This window comes from Phyllobates terribilis, unplaced genomic scaffold (assembly GCF_046119375.1).
Source record: "Phyllobates terribilis strain yellow unplaced genomic scaffold, ASM4611937v1 Scaffold_3__8_contigs__length_932513732, whole genome shotgun sequence".
Classification (NCBI taxonomy): Eukaryota; Metazoa; Chordata; class Amphibia; order Anura; family Dendrobatidae; genus Phyllobates; species Phyllobates terribilis.
In genome coordinates, this window is record NW_027362763.1 from 344,868,479 (window position 1) to 344,889,563 (window position 21,085).

At 46.3% G+C, this 21,085-nt stretch overlaps 1 protein-coding gene across 9 annotated transcripts in view; it reads left to right on the forward strand.

Annotated features, from left to right (window-relative positions):
- LOC141259357 (uncharacterized) overlaps window positions 1-21,085 on the forward strand; it is a 374,844-nt gene that overhangs the window by 304,198 nt on the left and 49,561 nt on the right. For 8 of the 9 annotated variants that reach the window (XM_073675221.1, XM_073675227.1, XM_073675223.1 and 5 more), the window contains 3 exons: window positions 9,823-9,942; window positions 11,644-11,763; window positions 12,930-13,049. In XM_073675221.1, coding sequence (XP_073531322.1) covers window positions 9,823-9,942; window positions 11,644-11,763; window positions 12,930-13,049 — 360 coding nt within the window. The remainder of the gene's footprint in view (window positions 1-9,822; window positions 9,943-11,643; window positions 11,764-12,929; window positions 13,050-21,085) is intronic. The other variant, XM_073675224.1, reaches the window with a different exon arrangement.

Genomic DNA, 21,085 nt, shown 5'->3' on the forward strand with positions numbered 1-21,085 from the left:
GGAGGCGTCAACTTCTAGAAAGAATTGTTTGTTGCCGTCCGGACGATGCAGCACCGAGGCGGAGAGGAAGGCCTGTTTTAAGGAAAGAAATGCCTCCTCTGCTTCGGGCGGCCATTCTCTGGGGTTCGTACCTTTACGGGTGAGAGCAGAGATAGGGGCGGTCCGGGAAGAGAAGTGCGGTATGAACAGGCGGTAATAGTTGGCGAAGCCCAGGAACCGCTGAATAGCCTTCAACTCCTCTGGTCGGGGCCACTTCTGGATGGCAGACAGTTTCTCAGGATCCATTTGTAGACCTGTCTGAGAGATTATGTAGCCCAGAAATGGAAGAGAGGTCTGCTCAAAGATGCACTTCTCATATTTAGCGTAGAGGTGGTTCTGCCTGAGCCTGAGCAGGACCTGACGAACGTCCCTCCGGTGAGTAGGAAGATCCGGAGAGAAGACCAAGATATCGTCCAGGTACACCACCACGCAGGAGTAGAGAAGATCACGGAAGATGTCATTGACCAACTCTTGAAAGACGGCAGGAGCGTTACAGAGACCGAAGGGCATCACAAGGTACTCATAGTGGCCGTCCCGGGTATTGAATGCCGTCTTCCACTCATCCCCCTGACGGATACGGACCAGGTTATACGCCCCACGGAGATCCAGTTTGGTGAAGATTCTAGCCCCCCTCAGACGGTCAAATAATTCAGGAATAAGCGGAAGGGGGTATTTATTCTTCACAGTAATCTGGTTTAGGCCTCTATAGTCTATACATGGACGGAGTGAGCCGTCCTTCTTTTTGACAAAGAAGAAGCCTGCTCCCGCCGGGGAGGTAGATTTCCGGATAAATCCCTGGGCCAGGTTCTCCTCAATATATTCAGACATGGACCGGGTTTCAGCAGCGGACAAAGGGTAGATTCGCCCACGGGGAGGAGTAGAGCCGGGCATCAGGTCGATTGGGCAGTCGTATGGTCTATGAGGAGGTAAAGTCTCTGCCTCTTTTTTATTCAAGACATCCGCATAAGACCAATAGAGAACTGGAAGACCGGGCAGATTGGCTGGGGTAGGAGAAGGACGGGCAGGACGAACGGGAACTAGACAAGTCTTATGGCAGTCCTGTCCCCAGCGAAGGACCTCTCCGGTCTGCCAGTCAAGCACGGGTGCATGTTTCTGGAGCCAAGGCAGGCCAAGCAATAGTGCGTGAGAGAGTCCAGGCAGAACATGAAAGGAGATCCTCTCAGAATGCAGCATTCCCACCTGTAGAGTCAGAGATTCGGTGATGAGTTGGATGGGATGTGGTAAGAGAACCCATCCACGGCGGCGACAGATAAAGGTACGGCCAGAGGTTTGGTGGGAATGTGGTATTTTTCTACCAGGGATTGAGAGATGAGATTTCCAGCAGCTCCAGAGTCAAGTTGAGCCAGTTCAAAATAGCGGTTCTCTCCGCAGAAGATAGAAACAGACAGCATCAGGGATGGAGAGGGTTTACTTTTGTCTAGGGCGACCTCTCTGAGCGATCCTAGACACAGGCGTTTCCCGACCTCTAAGGGCACGAACGGATCCGGTGCTCCTTACTGCCACAGTAGAAACAGCTCCCCTCGGCACGACGTAAGTCTTGACGGGTCTTGACCATCTTGGTCTGGTCGACCTGCATAGGCTCAGGTGAGTGTGCCTGGGGAGTAACAGAGGGAGTGACGGGTCTCTGGAAGGTAGGGACTAGACGTGGAATCCTCCTCTCACGGGTGACCTCCCTAGCGCGCTCCTGGAACCGGATGTCAATCCGGGTGGCAAGTGTAATCAAGTCGTCGAGAGTGGTAGGAATGTCCCGACCGGCGAGTTCATCTTTAATACGGCCGGACAGACCCTCCCAGAAGACGGACACCAGGGCGTCGTTATCCCAGGCCAGCTCCGAAGCAAGGGTACGGAACCGTATGGCATATTGGCCCACGGTGAGACTCCCTTGACGGAGGCGCAGCAGAGATGAGGCGGATGAGGTCTTCCGTCCGGGTTCGTCGAAGACCTTCCGGAAAGCCGTGAGAAAGGCTGGCAGGTCGGACACCAGAGGGTCTCCTCTCTCCCATAGATGATTTAGCCAAGCCAGTGCCTCTCCCGTGAGATGGGACATGATGAAGGCTACTTTGGCCCGGTCGGAATTAAACTGGTGGGACTGGTGTTCAAAGTGCAGGGTGCACTGGTTAATGAAGCCCCAAGCTTGAGCGGAGTCGCCTCCGAAGCGAGGAGGTGTAGAAAGCCGGATTCCAGAGCAGGATACTATGGTATTGGTGGGCAGCGGAGCAGCCGGGCTGCGAGTCATGACACTAGCGGTGGTTGCTGGTGGGGCAGTCAAAGTGTCCAGGCGAGTATTGACATTCCGCAGGTGACCCAGGATGGACTCCTGTTGGGACCTCTGTCGGGACAGTTCATGACAAAGGTCCGAGAGCGAGGGAGCTTGGGTGCCACCGGGTTCCATGGCCCGAGCAAACTGTAACGGTTCTGGGAGGCGGAACCTCTGAGCAACTTATACAAGGGGGTGGTCCTTGTAAGGAAGCGGGTGGCGACCAGGGAAGACAGGCAGGCAGTCACAGCAGGTGACCGGGACAGTCTCTGGGTAAACGGGCAGGAGGTCACAGCAAGTGACCGGGACAGTCTCTGGGTAAACGGGCAGGAGGTCACGGCAAGTGACTGGGGCAGTCTCTGGGTAAACGGGCAGGAGATCACAGCAAGTGACCGGGACAGTCTCTGGGTAAACGGGCAGGTACGACCTATGACGGCTGAGCCTCCAGGTAGGCTAGCAGGCAGATGGCAGATGAGTGCTCCCAGGTGAGCGGGCGAGAGTATCTGGACTGGCAGGTGGTCACGGCACGTGACGGCGGAGCCTCCAGGTAGGCTAACAGGCAGGTAGCAGATGAGCGCTCCCAGGTGAGCGGGCAAGAGTCTCTGGACTGGCAGGTGGTCACAGCACGTGACGGCGGAGCCTCCAGGTAGGCTAACAGGCAGGTAACAGATGAGCGCTCCCAGGTGAGCAGGCAAGAGTCTCTGGACTGGCAGGTGGTCACAGCACGTGACGGCGGAGCCTCCAGGTAGGCTAGCAGACAGGTAGCAGGTGAGCGCTCCCAGGTGAGCGGGCAAGCTGGTCCATAGACAGACTGACAGGTGTCGGAAGACAGACTGACAGGTGTCGGAAGGCAGACCGTCGGACCTCAGGCTAGCAAGCAGGAAAGCGGATGACAGGCAGGAATCAGGCAGCAAACTGGCAGGAAACTGGCGGGTAACAGGCAGGTAACGGGCAGGTAACAGGCAGGTAACAGGCAACGGGACCTGAGGGCTGAAGCAGAGTAGTGAACAGTGCAACAACATTGCTCGGGCACCTCCATTTTGGAGGAGGTGCCTTATATATGGAGGGATCCTCCGGCCATTGTCCGGGGACTCCTTAGGGCGACGCGCGCGGCCCCTTTAAGAGAGGGGGAGCGCGCGCGCGCCCTAAGCACAGTGACCGGGGGAGAGCGGGCGCTGCAGGCAGAGCGGGAGGAAGCCGCCGGGCACGGAGCAGAGAGGTGAGGGGAACAGCGTCCCTGCCTAGCAGGAGGCAGGGACGCCGACGCTACAGACAAATACCGCCACAACATGACCAGACCACATATTACCACCACATAGTGACCTAACAATACCACATACAAGAAACAAATACCGCCACACCACGACCAGACCACATAGTGATCGAATGATATCACATACAAGAGAGAAATACTGCCACACCATGACCAGAACACATATTACCACAACATAGTGACCGAATAATACCACATACAGGGGATAAATACCATCACACCATGACCAGACCACATGTTAGCCCCACATAGTGACCGAATACTACAATACTAATAACACTAATATTACCACTGGTGACATTATACACAGGAGCTCTGTATATAGTGTCAGTGTACAGGTAATGCAATGATCACCGGTGACATTACACTATGTACAGAGCTCCTGTATATACTGTCACTGGTGATCACTGCATTACCTGTACTGACACTATATACAGAGCTCCTGTGTATATAGTATACATCTAATACAGTGATCACCAGTGCATTATACACAGGATCTCTGTATATTGTGTCAGTATACAGGTAATACAGGGATACCCTGTATTACACACAGGAGCTCTGTACATAGTGTCAGTGTACAATACGAGGATTACCAGTGACAGTATACACAGGAGCTCTGCATATGGTGTCAGTGTACAGGTATTACAGTGATCACCAGTGACATTATACACAGGAGCACTGCATATACTGTCATTGTACACGTAATCAAGGGATCACCAGTGACACTATACACAGGAGCTCTGTACATACAGTAGTGTACAGTATATAGTGTCAGTGTACAGGTAATACAGGGATCACCAGTGACATTATACACAGGAGCTCTGTATATAGTGTACAGTGTATAATGTCAGTGCACAGGTAATACAGGGATCACCAGTGATGATATACACAGGAGCTCTGTACATAGTTTATAGTGTAAGTGTATATGTAGCACACTGACTCACCAGTGACGTCTCTAGATGAAGTCCTTCATCTTTGCTTTTCTTTTTCATCCAGCACAGACCGCCATCACTTCTTACAGACTTCACATGCATAGGCTTGTTGTGGTCCCGCGTTTGCGCACTGTATGCCGTCACCCACGCTTGCGCAATGTGTATTGCAAAGCCACGCGTCACCGCGTGTGCGTGCACAGTGACAATCAGCTCCCGCGCTCCCAATTGAGTGCACGGGAGCCGCTTGTCACTGCGCACGCACGGTAGCCGATTATCGCAGCGACACGTGGCTTTACAATACACATTGCACAAGCATGGGTGACAGCATAAAGTGCGCAAGCGCGGGACCACAACAAGCTTAATCATGTGACGTCGGCGCAAACTGGGACAACTCAAATTGAGTGGGCGGCAATAAGCCGGACTGAATAAAGAAAGGAACACCCCTATGGCAAAACAAACAAGTAAGATATAAATATATAAAGTGGTTTTTACTAAAGATTACAGCACCGATATTCATGCAAAAAGCGTGTTAGTGATGCACTAACAACAACCTGGGGGTAGTTTACACACTCTAACTGACATGACAGGTACCCTTTAATAGTGTCCCCACCCTGGGCCCCTCCAGTCAGTAGCGTCCCCACCCTTGGCCCCTCCAGTCAGTAGCATCCCCACCCTGGGCCCCTCCAATCAGTAGCGTCCCCACCCTGGGCCCCTCTAATTAGTAGCATCCCCATCCTGGGCCCCTCCAATTAGTAGCGTCTCCATCCTGGGCCCCTCCAATTAGTAATAATGTCCCCATCCTAAGCCCCTATGTCACCCCATCCTGGGCCCCTCCACCTAGTAATGTCCCCACCCTGGCCCCCCCCACCAAGTAATGTCCCCATCCTGGGCCCCCCCACCTAGTGATGTCCCCATCCTGGGCCCCCCCACCTAGTAATTTCCCCATCCTGGGCCCCCCCACCTAGTAATTTCCCCATCCTGGGCCCCCCCCACTTAGTAATGTCCCCATCCTGGGCCCCCCACCTAGTAATGTCCCCATCCTGGGCCCCCCCCACCTAGTAATGTCCCCATCCTGGGCCCCCCCCCCACCTAGTAATGTCCCCATCCTGGGCCCCTCCACGTAATAATGTCCCCTTCCTGGGCCCCTCCCCATAATAATGTCCCCATCCTGGGCCCCCTCACCTAGTAATGTCCCCACCTTGGGCCCCCCCACCTAGTAATGTCCCCATCCTGGGCCCCCCACCTAGTAATGTCCCCATCCTGGGCCCTCCCACCTAGTAATGTCCCCATCCTGGGCCCCCCACCTAGTAATGTCCCCATCCTGGGCCCCTCCACGTAATAATGTCCCCACCCTGGGCCCCCCCACCTAGTAATGTCCCCATCCTGGGCCCCCCCACCTAGTAATGTCCCCATCCTGGGCCCTCCACCTAGTAATGTCCCCATCCTGGGCCCCCGTGTGGCGCCCCTGAGGGTTCGGTCGCCACAGGGGTACTGCATCTCTTTAATGAGGTGTGGTATCTCTCCTTTGAGGTAAGGATGGTGCAGCTGTCAGGACCACACCTATCCATCCAACACTACACCTCTCCCACCTTTAGGGGGGCTCATATGCACCAGGGTGCTGCCCCAGCCGGGATAAGAGGAGATGGGGGGAACCAAAGTAAGGGGGAACCATGTAGTGGGTGAGGGTGGAGAACGCACTTTTAGGGTACACTTAATAATTCATATTTAATATACGGCCATCTTGGGCTAATGGTTCCTTAGATTGTGATCTTCATCACTGAATGTGGCTTTCTGTGTGAACCTGCAGTTGATGGGGACACGGTCCTCGTACTCTGGCCTTGAGTCGAGGAGCGGGCAAGAGTTAACGGCTGTCTCTACCCGGTCGAGGTCCCTACCTAAGAAGGCCTGGAGGGGAGCAGAGGAGACAAGCTCCACAGGCAAAAGGATCCCAGGGGGATGCAGACGGAGCGACATACGCCACCTGTCCTCACTATTCTGGCCTAGCCAGAGGGACTCCTGCTGCAAAAAGGGGTACCGGCCCCCGATACCTGACTTTGTTACTTCACGTCCTAGTCAGGAAAGCCCAGAAGGCTCAGTGGATCCCACCGGGTAACGGACGGAAGGGGTCGCCACCCATACCCTTGTTCTGTGCATAGACCAGAGGGAGACCCGGCCTTACCACACGTACCACACACGGACAGGAGGAGACTTAGTGAGAAGTCTAGGGACACTCTGGGGGTCCTGACCAAAGCACCTGAACTACCCAGAGGTTGTCGGACCCCCGGTCCTGGTGGCCGCAGAGCGCCGTGAGGAGCAGGGAGAAGCCTTGCAGCTGCATGCTCTACCGTGAGTAAAACCTGGAAGACTACCCCTATGGCCCCCGGTCCTTTATTTCCGTGCCGCACCGCACTACACCAGAATTCACTACTACTCCCTCCATCCACGTCTCTGCCCTGAGGCCCTGCTCTGCCTGTGGGGAGTAGCACCATCCAAAGCTGCCACTACATCCCGCCTCAGAGGACTGCCGCAGCGCTGGTGGCCATCACCAGGCATCACAGGTGGCGTAGTCTTTCACACCACTCAAATCACTGTCACCGTCCCTCCTAGCCCTTAACTTTTTAATGTGACAACCCTGGGCACGGACCGGGCCTAGGCCGCGACTACATCCATCTTGCACAGTGGCCCGGCTCCGAGTACCCCAACTCTCAGGGTGGGCTAGCGAGCGGGGAAGGAGAGGCGTCCCCTAGTTCAACCAACTCGGACGTATTACTATCATCCATCTCTCTCCTCCACCCGGGCGTCACACCCGCACCTAGTAATGACCCCATCTTTGGCCCCCCCACCTAGTAATGTCCCCATCCTGGACCCCCCCACTGAGTAATGTCCCCATCCTGGGATGCTATGTCACAGTCACGGAGGGTGGGGGGGAAATTAAAAAAAAAAATTCTTTTACCTTCATGCGCTCCCCCGGTGTCCTCTTGTGGCTTTACACTTGGTACGGTCTTTTAAATGACCGCTGGCTGCAGCTGTGTCAGGGCGCTCTGCTCTGGCAGGCCGCGCTCTGACTCACATAGCAGGAACATTGAAGGCCGCCGGCCAATCAGAGATCGCAAGCTGACAAATACGGCCTCTGATAGGCCAGCGGCCATGTAATGCTACTGCTTGCTATGTGACGTCGGCGCGCGGCCTGTCAGAGCAGAGCGCCCTCTCACTGCTGCAACCCGCATCTAAGATCTGCGTTGTTCGTCACCGCAACAGGTCAGGAAAGACCCCTAAGTGCGCGCGACCCCATCCTCGGTTTTAAAGGGCCGGTGCCCTGAAAAACTTTTTTTTTTCTTTTTTTTTCTTCTCATCTTCTCTGGGGCGGGGGCCGGGGCACACCGAGCATTTCACCGGTACCCTGCCAGGCCAGTCCGACCCTGCTCCTATGTATCAATAACTTATTTCACCAATTATGTAGATTAAGAAATTATCATCATCACAACTTCCTTATATACTTAATGAACTATGAAACATTTTATTTCAAATGGTTTTGTCATCAAGAAAGTACATTATAATCAACAGATCTTGAAATAATAATACATTTCAAAATTGGCTGTGTTAAAAAAACGTTCCTGTGCTCAGATAATCTAATAAATGTGCCCCTGCTGTGTACTGTGTAATGGCTGTGTCTGACCATGAAGGAACATGGTCTGATCATACCACAGCTCCTGGGCAGAGGACAGGGCCGGCGTCAGCACCCGGCGCACTCAGGCATGTGCCTGGGCCCTGAGCATGTGGGGAGGCCCACTCGCCGTCGGGTAACCTGGAGCGCTATATGGCCTGTGAGCAGAGAAGTCCGGTGCCAGCACCCGTGACTAGACCCCCTTGCTTGCTCAGGGCCCCGGCAAAATACTTACCTCTGCTGTTCCTCCGCAGCTTCGGTGTCTTCTGCGTCCCCTGACTGTGACGTCTCAGGTCAGAGGGCGTGATGACATCTTTCCACCGCGCCCTCTGCTGAGCAGTCACAGTGCAGCAAAGAGCGGGAAGATGGCGACGCTGAGGAGTCCGGAGCAGGGCAGCAGCAGCCCGGAGAGGAGAGGTGAGGTGAGTATTTTATTTTTTTTATTTTTTTATGTATGGAGGCATGGGGCATTATATAGGCTCATTATGTAGGGAGCATTTATTTGGGGCCCATCCTTCATGGAACATCTATATGGGGCCCATGAATCATGTGACATGTCTATGGGGCCCATCCTGCATGGAAAATCTATATGGGGCCATCCTGCATTACTATAGATATCACTCATGTAATGTAAGAAGTAAGTGAAATCTTTGGCATTGTACTATATAGGTATTTCTCTGCTGTATCTTTGCATCATGAATTGCATCATGGTATGTGTTAAAGGAGCCCACTGAGACTCATTCGCCTGGGGCCCACAAAAACCTAAAGCCAGCCCTGGCAGGGGAGGAAGCAAAAGAGTATACAGATAGCACAGCACAGGATCAGCGCTGATTTTTACTGTGAGCAAAAGCATTTGCGACTTGTTTTTAAGGGTGAACCTGTTACAACAAAAATACTGTCCAATCTGCAGGCATCCTGTCATAGAGCAGGGGGAGCCGAGCAGATTGATATGATTCAGTATGTGATGATCATGTTACTGCACGGTCAGACACAGCCATTACACAGTACACAGCAGGGGCACATTTATAAGATTATCTCAGCACAGGAACACTTTTTTAACACATTCAAGTGTGGAACTTATTTTCATTACAAGATCTATTGTTTAAATGTGTTTTTTTATTTAATATGGGCCCTTTTTAGCAGTTAAGAAAGGATTGTGCAGTATTGGACAATTCATGTAACTGTTTGGTGAAGTGCAGCTACTGACAAAGTCTGCTACAGCAGTATCCTGACTAAAATGCATATGATGAGGTGTACTTTTTAATGGGAGTCAAAAGCAGACAGGTGAGTCTATGTATATAAATTTACAACACTTTGATAGACTGCTGTGCTATAGAAATGTAAGACCATGCTCATATAAGGAAGAAAAATAATATCTTAGGCCCTATAAAGAAAATTAAACTCATTCTTTCAGATATAAAATACTAACAGTTCACATCAAACTTGGGGGAAATAAACTGTAGTTCAGTCTTATCGACACTTCATACATGACCCATACTTTATGCCCAATGATTGTGGCCTTATTGGTTGTGACTTGCAAAATAACAAGTTATATGTTTCAGTAGTAAAAAATTTTTTCACGTATATCTGCAATGTTCTATCCTCTGATAACTGTGAAATATGTTACATTGATCAGGTAATGGGACCCACTGTGATGATATTGATGAATGTCAGACCGGCAATACCTGTTCACCTAATGCAACCTGCAATAACACAATAGGAAGTTACACCTGTACTTGTAAGGATGGATTCTCAGGTGAGTAAATTAATAATTACATTAAATTATCTCTTTGGAATGAAATTGGCATTGTCGCTATCAGTGGCGCTAATATCAGTGAGAGCTTGCAGAAGATTTCCCTTTATTCTTCCCATAAGATGACGGTCGGTGTCAGAATACTAAATATTTTATTTCATGGCACCGCGTGTTGTCACCTCTTCTTTGTGTCCCAGGTTGGGGACTTAAAGGAGCTTAACCCCTTACTTACCGGGGACGTATTAGTACGCATATTTGCGTACTGCCGGTTCAGTGAGGGCTCCGGCGCTGAGCCCTCACTGAACCGAGCACATGTCAGCTGATTCTTAGAGCTGACATGTGCCCGCAACAGCCGCGGGTGGAATCGCGATCCACCCGCGGCTGTTAACCAGTTAAATGCTGCTGTCAATCTCCGACAGCAGCATTTAACGCGCGCTTCCGGGTAGCGCGTCATAAGCCCCGCCCACCGGCGACCCCGTCACGTGATCGCGGGTCGCTGATGGGCGTGCATGACAACCCAGGGTCTGCAGCAGACGCCTGTGGTTGTCATGATCTTGTCGCTATGAGCGCCACCTAGTGGTCGGCGCTCATAGCACAGGACCATTTCTGCTGCATGCAGGGGACCTGCTCGTCCCCTGTATGTAGCAGAGGCGATCGGACAGTTGCTGCTTCTAGTCTCCTATGGAGACTATAGAAGCATGCAAAAAGTAAAAAAAAAAAGTTTTTAAAAATATAAAAAAAAATAAAAAAATATAAAAGTTTAAATCACCCCCCTTTCGCCCCATTCAAAATAAAATATATAAAAAAAAAACCCACATACACATATTTGGTATCGTCGCGTTCAGAATCGCCCGATCTATCAATATAAAAAAAGAATTATTCCGATCGGTAAACGGCGTAACGAGAAAAAAATTCTAAACGCCAGAATTACGTTTTTTGGTCGCTGCAAAATTGCAATAAAATGCAATAACGGGCGATCAAAACATCGGATCTACCCCCAAATGATATCAATAAAAACGTCAGCCCGGCACGCAAAAAATAAGCCCTCAACCATCCCCAGATCCCGAAAAATGGAGACGCTACGGGTCTTAGAAAATGGCGCTATTTTTTTATTTTTTTTTTTACCAAATTTTGGAATTTTTTTTCACCACTTAAATATAAAAGAACCTATACATGTTTGGTGTCTATGAACTCGTAATGACCTGTAGAATAAGAAGAGCAGGTCAGTTTTAGCATTCAGTGAACATAGTAAAAAAAATAAATAAAAAACAACTGTGGTATTGCACTTTTTTTGCAATTTTACCGCACTTGGAATTTTTTTCCCGTTTTCCCGTACAGGATATGATAAAACTAGTAATGGCGTTGAAAAGTACAACTCGTCCCGCAAAAAATAAGCCCTCACATGACCATATTGACCAAAAAATAAAAACGCTATGGCTCTGGGAACAAGGGGAGCAAAAACGAAAATGCAAAAACGAAAAATGCTCCGGGGCTTAAGGGGTTAAAGTTCAAATGTAGATCCTTTGTTTGTCTCTCTGTAGTAAATGAATACATCAGGGGGGATTGTATGTCTGAATTCTGTTTTCTAAAAAAACATGTAGCCCCTGGATGGAGTGCTTAATATAGAGCGCTGAGTAAGTGTGAACCTAGCCTAACTGTAAAGAAATATCCTCAATTAACTGTAAAACATTTTATATTGATCAGGTAATGGGACCCACTGTGAGGATATTGATGAATGTGAGAATGGCCATACCTGTTCATCTAATGCAACCTGTAATAACACAATAGGGAATTACACCTGTACTTGTAAGGATGGATTCTCAGGTAGGTTCTGATTTACCACTGATTCCTGCTTCCGACTTTCTTTAATGGGTTTTTCACCCCTCGACAATCCCTTCTTAACTGCTAAAGAAAGCAGACGTCTGTTCTGATGGAATAGTAAAGCCTGCTGATTGGCTGCAGCGGTCACATGACATAATAATGTCACATGGCGGTCAGGAGACGCTCCACTGACATTGCAGTAACGTCATTGAGCTGAGATATGAAGATATGTTTTTTGTTTCATATGGGCCCTTTTTAGCAGTCAAAGGGGTTGTCCAGTGAAAAGTGACAAGTCTGCAGTCACTCTGTGTGACTGCAGACTTATGAATCCCACTAAGCACAGGCACTATGCACTCCAGGGATTCGCCGTTATGAAACCAAGTAACGGAGAGTTTGGATGTGTTATACATACCCCTGGATAGTGGGCGTGGCCACACTCTCCATACACTTGTATTGAGCGAGGCAGCACCTTCTATTCGGATGTACCCACTGGCCTTTCACGTCACTAGATGGGGCGTGGCCTCGCTCCATACTAGTGAATGGAGAGAGGAGGCACTGAATGGCAGGGGTATGTATAACGTATACATAGCCTCCGGTCCCGGGTCTAGTACCGGCGAATACCCGCACCACACAGAGCCTATGCTGGGGGGATTCATAAGTCTGCAGTCACACAGAGGGACTGCAGACATATCATTTTTGACCAGACAGCCATGTAACTGTTTGGTAAAGTGCAGCTACTGACAAAGTCTGCTACAACAGTATCCTGACTAAAATGCATATGATGAGGTGTACTTTTTAATAGGAGTCAAAAGCAGACAGGTAAATATGTGTATGTGTTAAACAACACTTTAATATACTGCTGTGCTATAGAAACGTAAGACCATATCTTACCTTATAATTATATAATATCTTAGGCCCTATAAAGAAAATTAAACTCATTCTTTCAGATTTAAAATACTAACAGTTCACATTAAACTTGGGGGAAATAAACTGTAGTTCAGTCTTATCGACACTTCATACATGACCCATACTTTATGCCCAATGATTGTGGCCTTATTGGTTGTGACTTGCAAAATAACAACTTATATGTTTCAGTAGTAAAAAAAATTTTCACGTATATCTGCAATGTTCTATCCTCTGATAACTTGGAAACATGTTACATTGATCAGGTAATGGGACCCACTGTGAGGATATTGATGAATGTCAGACCGGCCATACCTGCTCACATAATGCAACCTGTAATAACACAATAGGAAATTACACCTGTACCTGTAAGGATGGATTCTCAGGTGAGTAAATTAATAATTACATTAAATTATCTCTTTAGTATGAAAGTGGCATTGTAGCTTTGTAGCTATCAGTGGCGCTAATATAAGTAAGAGCTTGCAGTAGATTTCACATTATTCTTCCCATAAGATGAGAGTCGGTGTCAGAATTCTAAACATTTTATTTCATGGCACCGCGTGTTGTCACCTCTACTTTGTGTCCCACTAAATAGAAGGTCAGGGATAGAAAGGAGCTCAAAGTCCAAATGTAGATCATTTGTTTGGCTATCTGTAGTAAATGAACATAACAGGGGGGATTGTATGTCTGAATTCTGTTTTCTAAAAAAAAATAGCCCCTGGATGGAGTGCTCAATGTAGATCGCCGTGTAAGTGTGAATCTAGCATAACTGTAAAGAAATATCCTTAATTAACTGCAAAACATTTTATATCGATCAGTTAATGGGACCCACTGTGATGATCTTAATGAATGTGAGACCGGCCATATTTGATCACCTAATGCATCCTGCACTAGCACAATAGGAAATTACACCTGTGCGTGACAGGAAGTGTGGGGATAACAACAGTACAGCATACATAACATGAGAGGAGGAGAGATTATAGAAGGGTTTGTAATGTGACACAGCTTAAATCAGCTGTACTGACCCTCCTTCCTCCTTGAATGCTGTGACTTCATCTGAAAAGTGTCAGTCATCTGTGCTCTACTCCTAGCACTCTTTAATCATACACAAGGATAGATCAGGAGATCAGGGCTGTATGTTATTACAGCTGACATGCTGAGAAACATATTTTTTAAATTGTGATGGGCGAGCACTAAAATGTTTTTTATAATGAGCTTGTCATACTGCTAGAGTATCGAGTAACAAGCATAAATTAAGTCAGTGGGAAACTAGAGTTTTTTTCTGGCCTACCCTCCTAGGATGTCTGGGGGGGCAGGAAAAATCGCTGTAATGGATGGAAACAGCGCTCAAATGGAATGAGAACAGCAGGGGTAAGACGCCTGGACACATCTCTGATTCCCAAGTCTATGCTAGGAACAATGTTGTCAGAGTATTACTCCACTTTTACGAACTTACAAAACATACCGAAACCAAAGATAAAACGGATTTTACAGGCAAAAAGGTTAGGAAAAAATATTTCCAGTATACTGTCTTGTATATTAAAAGCAAATAAAAAAGAGAGAAATAAAAACGCCTCCTCCAACCGTTAGGCTATGTTCACACACAGCATCTTTGCTGCATTTTTGCACTTTCTCATTGCTTTCAATGGTGAAAAAATTTAGCAAAAATACTGAAAGAATTTATATGCTCCTTTTTTCACAAATGCAGCAGTTTTCCATTTCAGTAAGGAAAAAAAAAATAAGGAATCGTGTGCATGAAATTTCTGAAATTTTATCCCATTTTAAGGAGTGGCACTGCTAGACTGGTGAAGCCTATGCACTAAGTGCAAGGCCTATTAAAAATTGTATGGAGGGAATACACGTACAGGATGGCCTCAGAAAACCTTTTTTCCTCATTTGGAAGCAGTGGTACTCCTAGACTAGTAAAGTGTATGCACTATGTGCAAGGGCTTCCAAATACTAGGAAGCACTCCAATACACCCTGGAACACACGTACAGTAGGGCTTTAGAAAACATTTCCATTTAGAAGGAGTGGGACTTCTTTGGCTAACAAGGAGTCTCCGATTCAAGGCCACTACTTGGGGTACAACTGGCAGAACAAGGACCTTGAGGCATCCAACTCTGATTTTACCACCCCAAAAAGGGTGGCCCTCAATCATAAATGTTGGACGGCCAGTCAGGCGGCCCTCAGTCATACATTTTGGAGGGCCATCAGGCACCCCTCACTGCTTAATGTTGGAGGGCCATCAGACGGCCCTCAGTCATATATTTTGGAAGGCCAGCAGGCGGCCCTCACTCGTAAATTTTGGAGGGACCTCTGGCGGCCCTCACGCTATATTTATCTTCAGGGCTACATATTTCATTTTCAAAAATAATCCTATACAGTTTGCAAGTGGGAGCACAACAAATACGGTCATCCACAAGACCTGGCTTCCTGTCCCACTTTGCATAAGGGCACGGGACACCACTCGTGAAGCAGAACAGTACAAACAGGTGGTCGGTTGAATGGCAGATAATGCTTCCAGTCTGTTTCCCAGCACCAACCTCTCTTCCACATGGTCCATTCTCACTAGTCAAGAATCTGGACCACGTATTCCTTACCATCATCCTTCTTCCTCCCACTATGTTAAGTCCCAGGAGACAAGTGAATCTACGTTTACATGTTTCCTCTTAAACCACTCAAGTGTTGCTTTAGCAATATGCTTTGGGCCGTTGTTTTGTTGGAAGGTGAACCTCTGTCCAAGTCTCAAATCACTGACAGACTGAAACAGGTTTTGCTCAAGTACATCCCTGTATTTCACATCATCCATCTTCTCATCAAATCAGACCATTTTCCCTCTATCTGTCGCCAAAAAAAATCTCCACAGCATGATGCTGCCAGCACCCCACCATATGATGGTTCTTGGGGTGATGTGATGTGTTGTTTTGGCTACAGACATAGCGTTTCATGGTGGTCAAAAAGTTCAATCCTTCGGTACTTGGTCCCAAGCCGCTACTATTTTTCCCGATGTGCCATTCCCGCTTTAAACCAGCATGTGTCCCATAACATAACCCGTGTCATGACTAACGCAGTTACTGGGAAGGTCCACTTAACCACTAACATGTGGACAAGTGGTTTTGGCCAGGGATGACATATTTGCCTGACGGCACACTGGGAGAAACTTGTGGAGGTGGGGAACGAGGCGGACCTTGGGACGGCACACATGCTACTGGATTGCGGACCATAGTTCCATCAGGGTTTCCTCCACCTCACCCCCAGAAATACATTTTAGTGGGCCTCATCCTACATCTCAGAATTCAAGTCCATATCAGTCACAAGCTGGAAGCACTGCAGCACTGGCTCTGTGAAGCACCAACAAGGTCAGCTGAAACTCATTTGTTTTGTTGACAAACTGCACACCGCCGCAGAGTTGTGCAAAGGTTTACCAGACAAGACAGATCAGTGGCTCTCGCCACTGAACCTACAAACAGGCATGGTCGTGTGTGATAATGGCTGAAACCTGGTGGCTAGGGATGAGTGAACCCGTAGAAGTTCAGGTTTGGCAACTTTGGCATGTTCGGCCGAACTTGAGAAAGTTCAGAACAGGTACCAGAAATTGACCCAAACTTAACCCAGGACCAAATCTCATATAAGTCAATGAGGACCCAAAATTTTGTGCTGTAAAATGGCTGTACAATGGTCATAGTAAGGTCTAGGGGGCTCCAAAAAGAAGCAAAATGTGGGTAAGAGCCGAACAGTTGCCCTGCCTACAAATGTGGGTAGGAAAATTACTTTAAATAACATAGAATAAAAATAATAAAAAGTAATATTGAACCAGGAGGCGGAGGTCCAAATGGAGGAGTGGAGCTAACCCTAAATTATTTTCAGATATGAGCAGTGTTATTACAGAATAGAATCTATTTCAATTGTCCCTGATAGGATTTTTTTAGTACGTGGCAGCCACAAGATCTGACTGTAACGCAATCAACAGTGACGAAATGTCTCTTATACGTAAATACCTATTCCTCCACCTACCCCTAAATTATTTTCAGATATGAACGGTATTATTACAGAATAGAATATATTTGAATTGTCCCTGAATTGATTTTTTCTTGTACATGGCAGCAACAAAGTCTGTAACGCAATCAAATGTGCTAAAATGTCTCTAATTCGCTAATACTTTGTGAGACAGTGAGGGGAATTATATGCGAAGGCCGTTATGTATCCCCTAGGATGCTCATAGAGGCATATTGAACCCGCTGGAGTGCATTGTAATCACAGCCGCAGCTGTGGTTACAATGCAAAATAAAAGTTTCATTGGACTTGGTCAATCTATTTGACCATGTCAGATTTAGGAAAACCTGATATGGGATTTATTTTTGGAGAAATATATAGGATCGGTAATGGGATGGGTCTCTCCCTCCAGTCCGGGTCTTACAAGTGGCCCATGGCCACAGTTTTCATTTAAACCTGCACTAAAGGTTTGGGTGTGTCAGTGTTTGGTTTGCAAGTTTGAGAGTAGGAACTCTCTGCGATCCAGAGAATAACATTTGCCTTTTTTGTTGTGAGTTGACTTTTAAGTTTGACTAACCTGGGTCACGGCCTCCTTAACGCACTTTGTGAATACTGCTGCATTACAGCTAGAGATGAGCGTTGTTCGACTCGAACTGTTCGCCAATCTCAAATTCGAGCTGTTTTGGGCGGTGTTCGAGCCGTTCGGCGAACACGAACGATTTGAGAAAAATTCGGCTGTTCGAGGTTATGTTCGATAACTGTTCGTGCACCAAAATCATAACTGGATTTTTTCTCAGTAATGATGAAAATTAATGTTAATACGCAGTTTGAGTGTACAGCGGGGTGGGGGGAGGGGCAGGGGATGGATCTCTGCAGGAATAATGAAGATCTCCATTTTTTTTTCTCTTTCCCGCATTTACAGTGGGGAGGTGCAATCTGTCAGCCTATCAGCAGCGCACACACGGAGCGAAGTGCTTTTTTTCACACAAGCAAGGGCATGTGTCATTGGCAGTGTATGTCACATGTCCTTGCCCTGTAAGACCAAGCCATTTTCCCCGTCGCCACCATTTTCTCACTGCTGCAGCTGCGTGTTAGACGGCACCGCTGTTGCTGTGTGCGCTATACCTTGTTAATTTCAAGCCAATTTTCGCACAAATCTACAGATAGCTTGGGAGTAGGGAATAGTTGTGATTGCAGTCCTTTTAAGGACTAGGTTACAGCATTTCCTACAACTTTTATCAGGCAGGTCTGTGCTCTTAAATAGATAGATTGTGGGAGTAAAGACTAATTGTAATTGCAGTCCTTTTCAGGACTAGGTTACATCAGTTCCTATCAGTTTTTGCCAGGCAGGTCTGTGCCAGTGCTGTGCAAGTTTTTTTCACAGCATTTGGCTGAATCTAGCAAAGCTAATCCTTTTTGGCCTATTGCAGAGTGTGTTAGTCAGTGGAGTAGCCTATCTGTGTTGCAAGATATACCACCTGTGTATAGAATACCAATTTTTTTACTGCACCTAGTGAAGTAAAATCTTTTGGGCATAGCATCATTCTATTAGTCCATCTATACTGACCTCCATCAGGTTGCAAATTGAATATAATTTTTTTCTGCATCTAGCTCTGAAAAAATATTTGGCTTCTAGCAGTGTGTGGGACTTGTTCTATTAGTCCATCTATACTGACCTCCATCAGGTTGCAAACTGAATATAATTTTTTTCTGCATCTAGCTCTGAAAAAATATTTGGCCTTCTAGCAGTGTGTGGGACTTGTTCTATTAGTCCATCTATACTGACCTCCATCACGCTGCAAATTCAAAATATTTTTTTGTCTGCATCTAGCTCTGAAAAAATATTTGGCCTTCTAGCAGTGTGTGGGACTTTCTCGAATAGTCCATCTATACTGACCTCCATCAGGTTGCAAATTAAAAATAATTTTTATCTGCATCTGCCTCTGAAAAAATATTTGGGCTTCTAGCTGTGTGTGGGACTTGTTCTATTAGTCCATCTATACTGACCTCCATCAGGTTGCAAACTGAATATAATTTTTTTCTGCATCTAGCTCTGAAAAAATATTTGGCCTTCTAGCAGTGTGTGGGACTTTCTCTATTAGTCCATCTATACTGACCTCCATCAGGTTGCAAATTAAAAATAATTTTTATCTGCATCTAGCTCTGAAAAAATATTTGGCCTTCTAGCAGTGTGTGGGACTTTCTCTATTAGTCCATCTATACTGACCTCCATCAGGTTGCAAATTAAAAATAATTTTTTGTCTGCATCTAGCTCTGAAAAAATATTTGGCCTTCTAGCAGTGTGTGGGACTTTCTCTATTAGTCCATCTATACTGACTTCCATCAGGTTGCAAATTCAAAATAATTTTTTGTCTGCATCTAGCTCTGAAAAAATATTTGGCCTTCTAGCAGTGTGTGGGACTTTCTCTATTAGTCCATCTATACTGACCTCCATCAGGCTGCAAATTAAAAATAATTTTTATCTGCATCTACCTCTGAAAAAATATTTGGCCTTCTAGCTGTGTGTGGGACATGTTCTATTAGTCCATCTCTACTGACCTCAATCAGGTTGCAAACTGAATATAATTTTTTTCTGCATCTAGCTCTGAAAAAATATTTGGCCTTCTAGCAGTGTGTGGGACTTTCTCTATTAGTCCATCTATATTGACCTCCATCAGGTTGCAAATTAAAAATAATTTTTATCTGCATCTAGCTCTGAAAAAATATTTGGCCTTCTAGCAGTGTGTGGGACTTTCTCTATTAGTCCATCTATACTGACCTCCATCAGGTTGCAAATTCAAAATAATTTTTTGTCTGCATCTAGCTCTGAAAAAATATTTGGCCTTCTAGCAGTGTGTGGGACTTTCTCTATTAGTCCATCTATACTGACCTCCATCAGGTTGCAAATTCAAAATAATTTTTTGTCTGCATCTAGCTCTGAAAAATATTTGGCCTTCTAGCAGTGTGTGGGACTTTCTCTATTAGTCCATCTATACTGACCTCCATCAGGCTGCAAATTAAAAATAATTTTTATCTGCATCTACCTCTGAAAAAATATTTGGGCTTCTAGCTGTGTGTGGGACTTGTTCTATTAGTCCATCTATACTGACCTCCATCAGGTTGCAAACTGAATATAATTTTTTTCTGCATCTAGCTCTGAAAAAATATTTGGCCTTCTAGCAGTGTGTGGGACTTTCTCTATTAGTCCATCTATACTGACCTCCATCAGGTTGCAAATTAAAAATAATTTATATCTGCATCTAGCTCTGAAAAAATATTTGGCCTTCTAGCAGTGTGTGGGACTTTCTCTATTAGTCCATCTATACTGACCTCCATCAGGTTGCAAATTAAAAATAATTTTTTGTCTGCATCTAGCTCTGAAAAAATATTTGGCCTTCTAGCAGTGCGTGGGACTTTCTCTATTAGTCCATCTATACTGACCTCCATCAGGTTGCAAATTCAAAATAATTTTTTGTCTGCATCTAGCTCTGAAAAAATATTTGGCCTTCTAGCAGTGTGTGGGACTTTCTCTATTAGTCCATCTATACTGACCTCCATCAGGCTGCAAATTAAAAATAATTTTTATCTGCATCTACCTCTGAAAAAATATTTGGCCTTCTAGCTGTGTGTGGGACTTGTTCTATTAGTCCATCTATACTGACCTCCATCAGGTTGCAAACTGAATATAATATTTTTCTGCATCTAGCTCTGAAAAAATATTTGGCCTTCTAGCAGTGTGTGGGACTTTCTCTATTAGTCCATCTATACTGACCTCCATCAGGTTGCAAATTCAAAATAATTTTTTGTCTGCATCTAGCTCTGAAAAATATTTGTCCTTCTAGCAGTGTGTGGGACTTTCTCTATTAGTCCATCTATACTGACCTCCATCAGGTTGCAAATTAAAAATAATTTTTTGTCTAAATCTAGCTCTGAAAAAATATTTGGCCTTCTAGCAGTGTGTGTGACTTTCTCTATTAGTCCATCTATACTGACCTCCATCAGGTTGCAAACTGAATATATTTTTTTTCTGCATCTACCTCTGAAAAAATATTGGGCTTCTAGCTGTGTGTGGGACTTGTTCTATTAATCCATCTATACAGACCTCCATCAGGTTGCAAACTGAATATAATTTTTTTCTGCATCTAGCTCTGAAAAAATATTTGGGCTTCTAGCTGTGTGTGGGACTTGTTCTATTAGTCCACCTATACTGACCTCCATCAGGTTGCAAATTCAAAATATTTTTTTGTCTGCATCTAGCTCTGAAAAAATATTTGGCCTTCTAGCAGTGTGTGGGACTTTCTCTATTAGTCCATCTATACTGACCTCCATCAGGTTGCAAATTAAAAATAATTTATATCTGCATCTAGCTCTGAAAAAATATTTGGCCTTCTAGCAGTGTGTGGGACTTTCTCTATTAGTCCATCTATA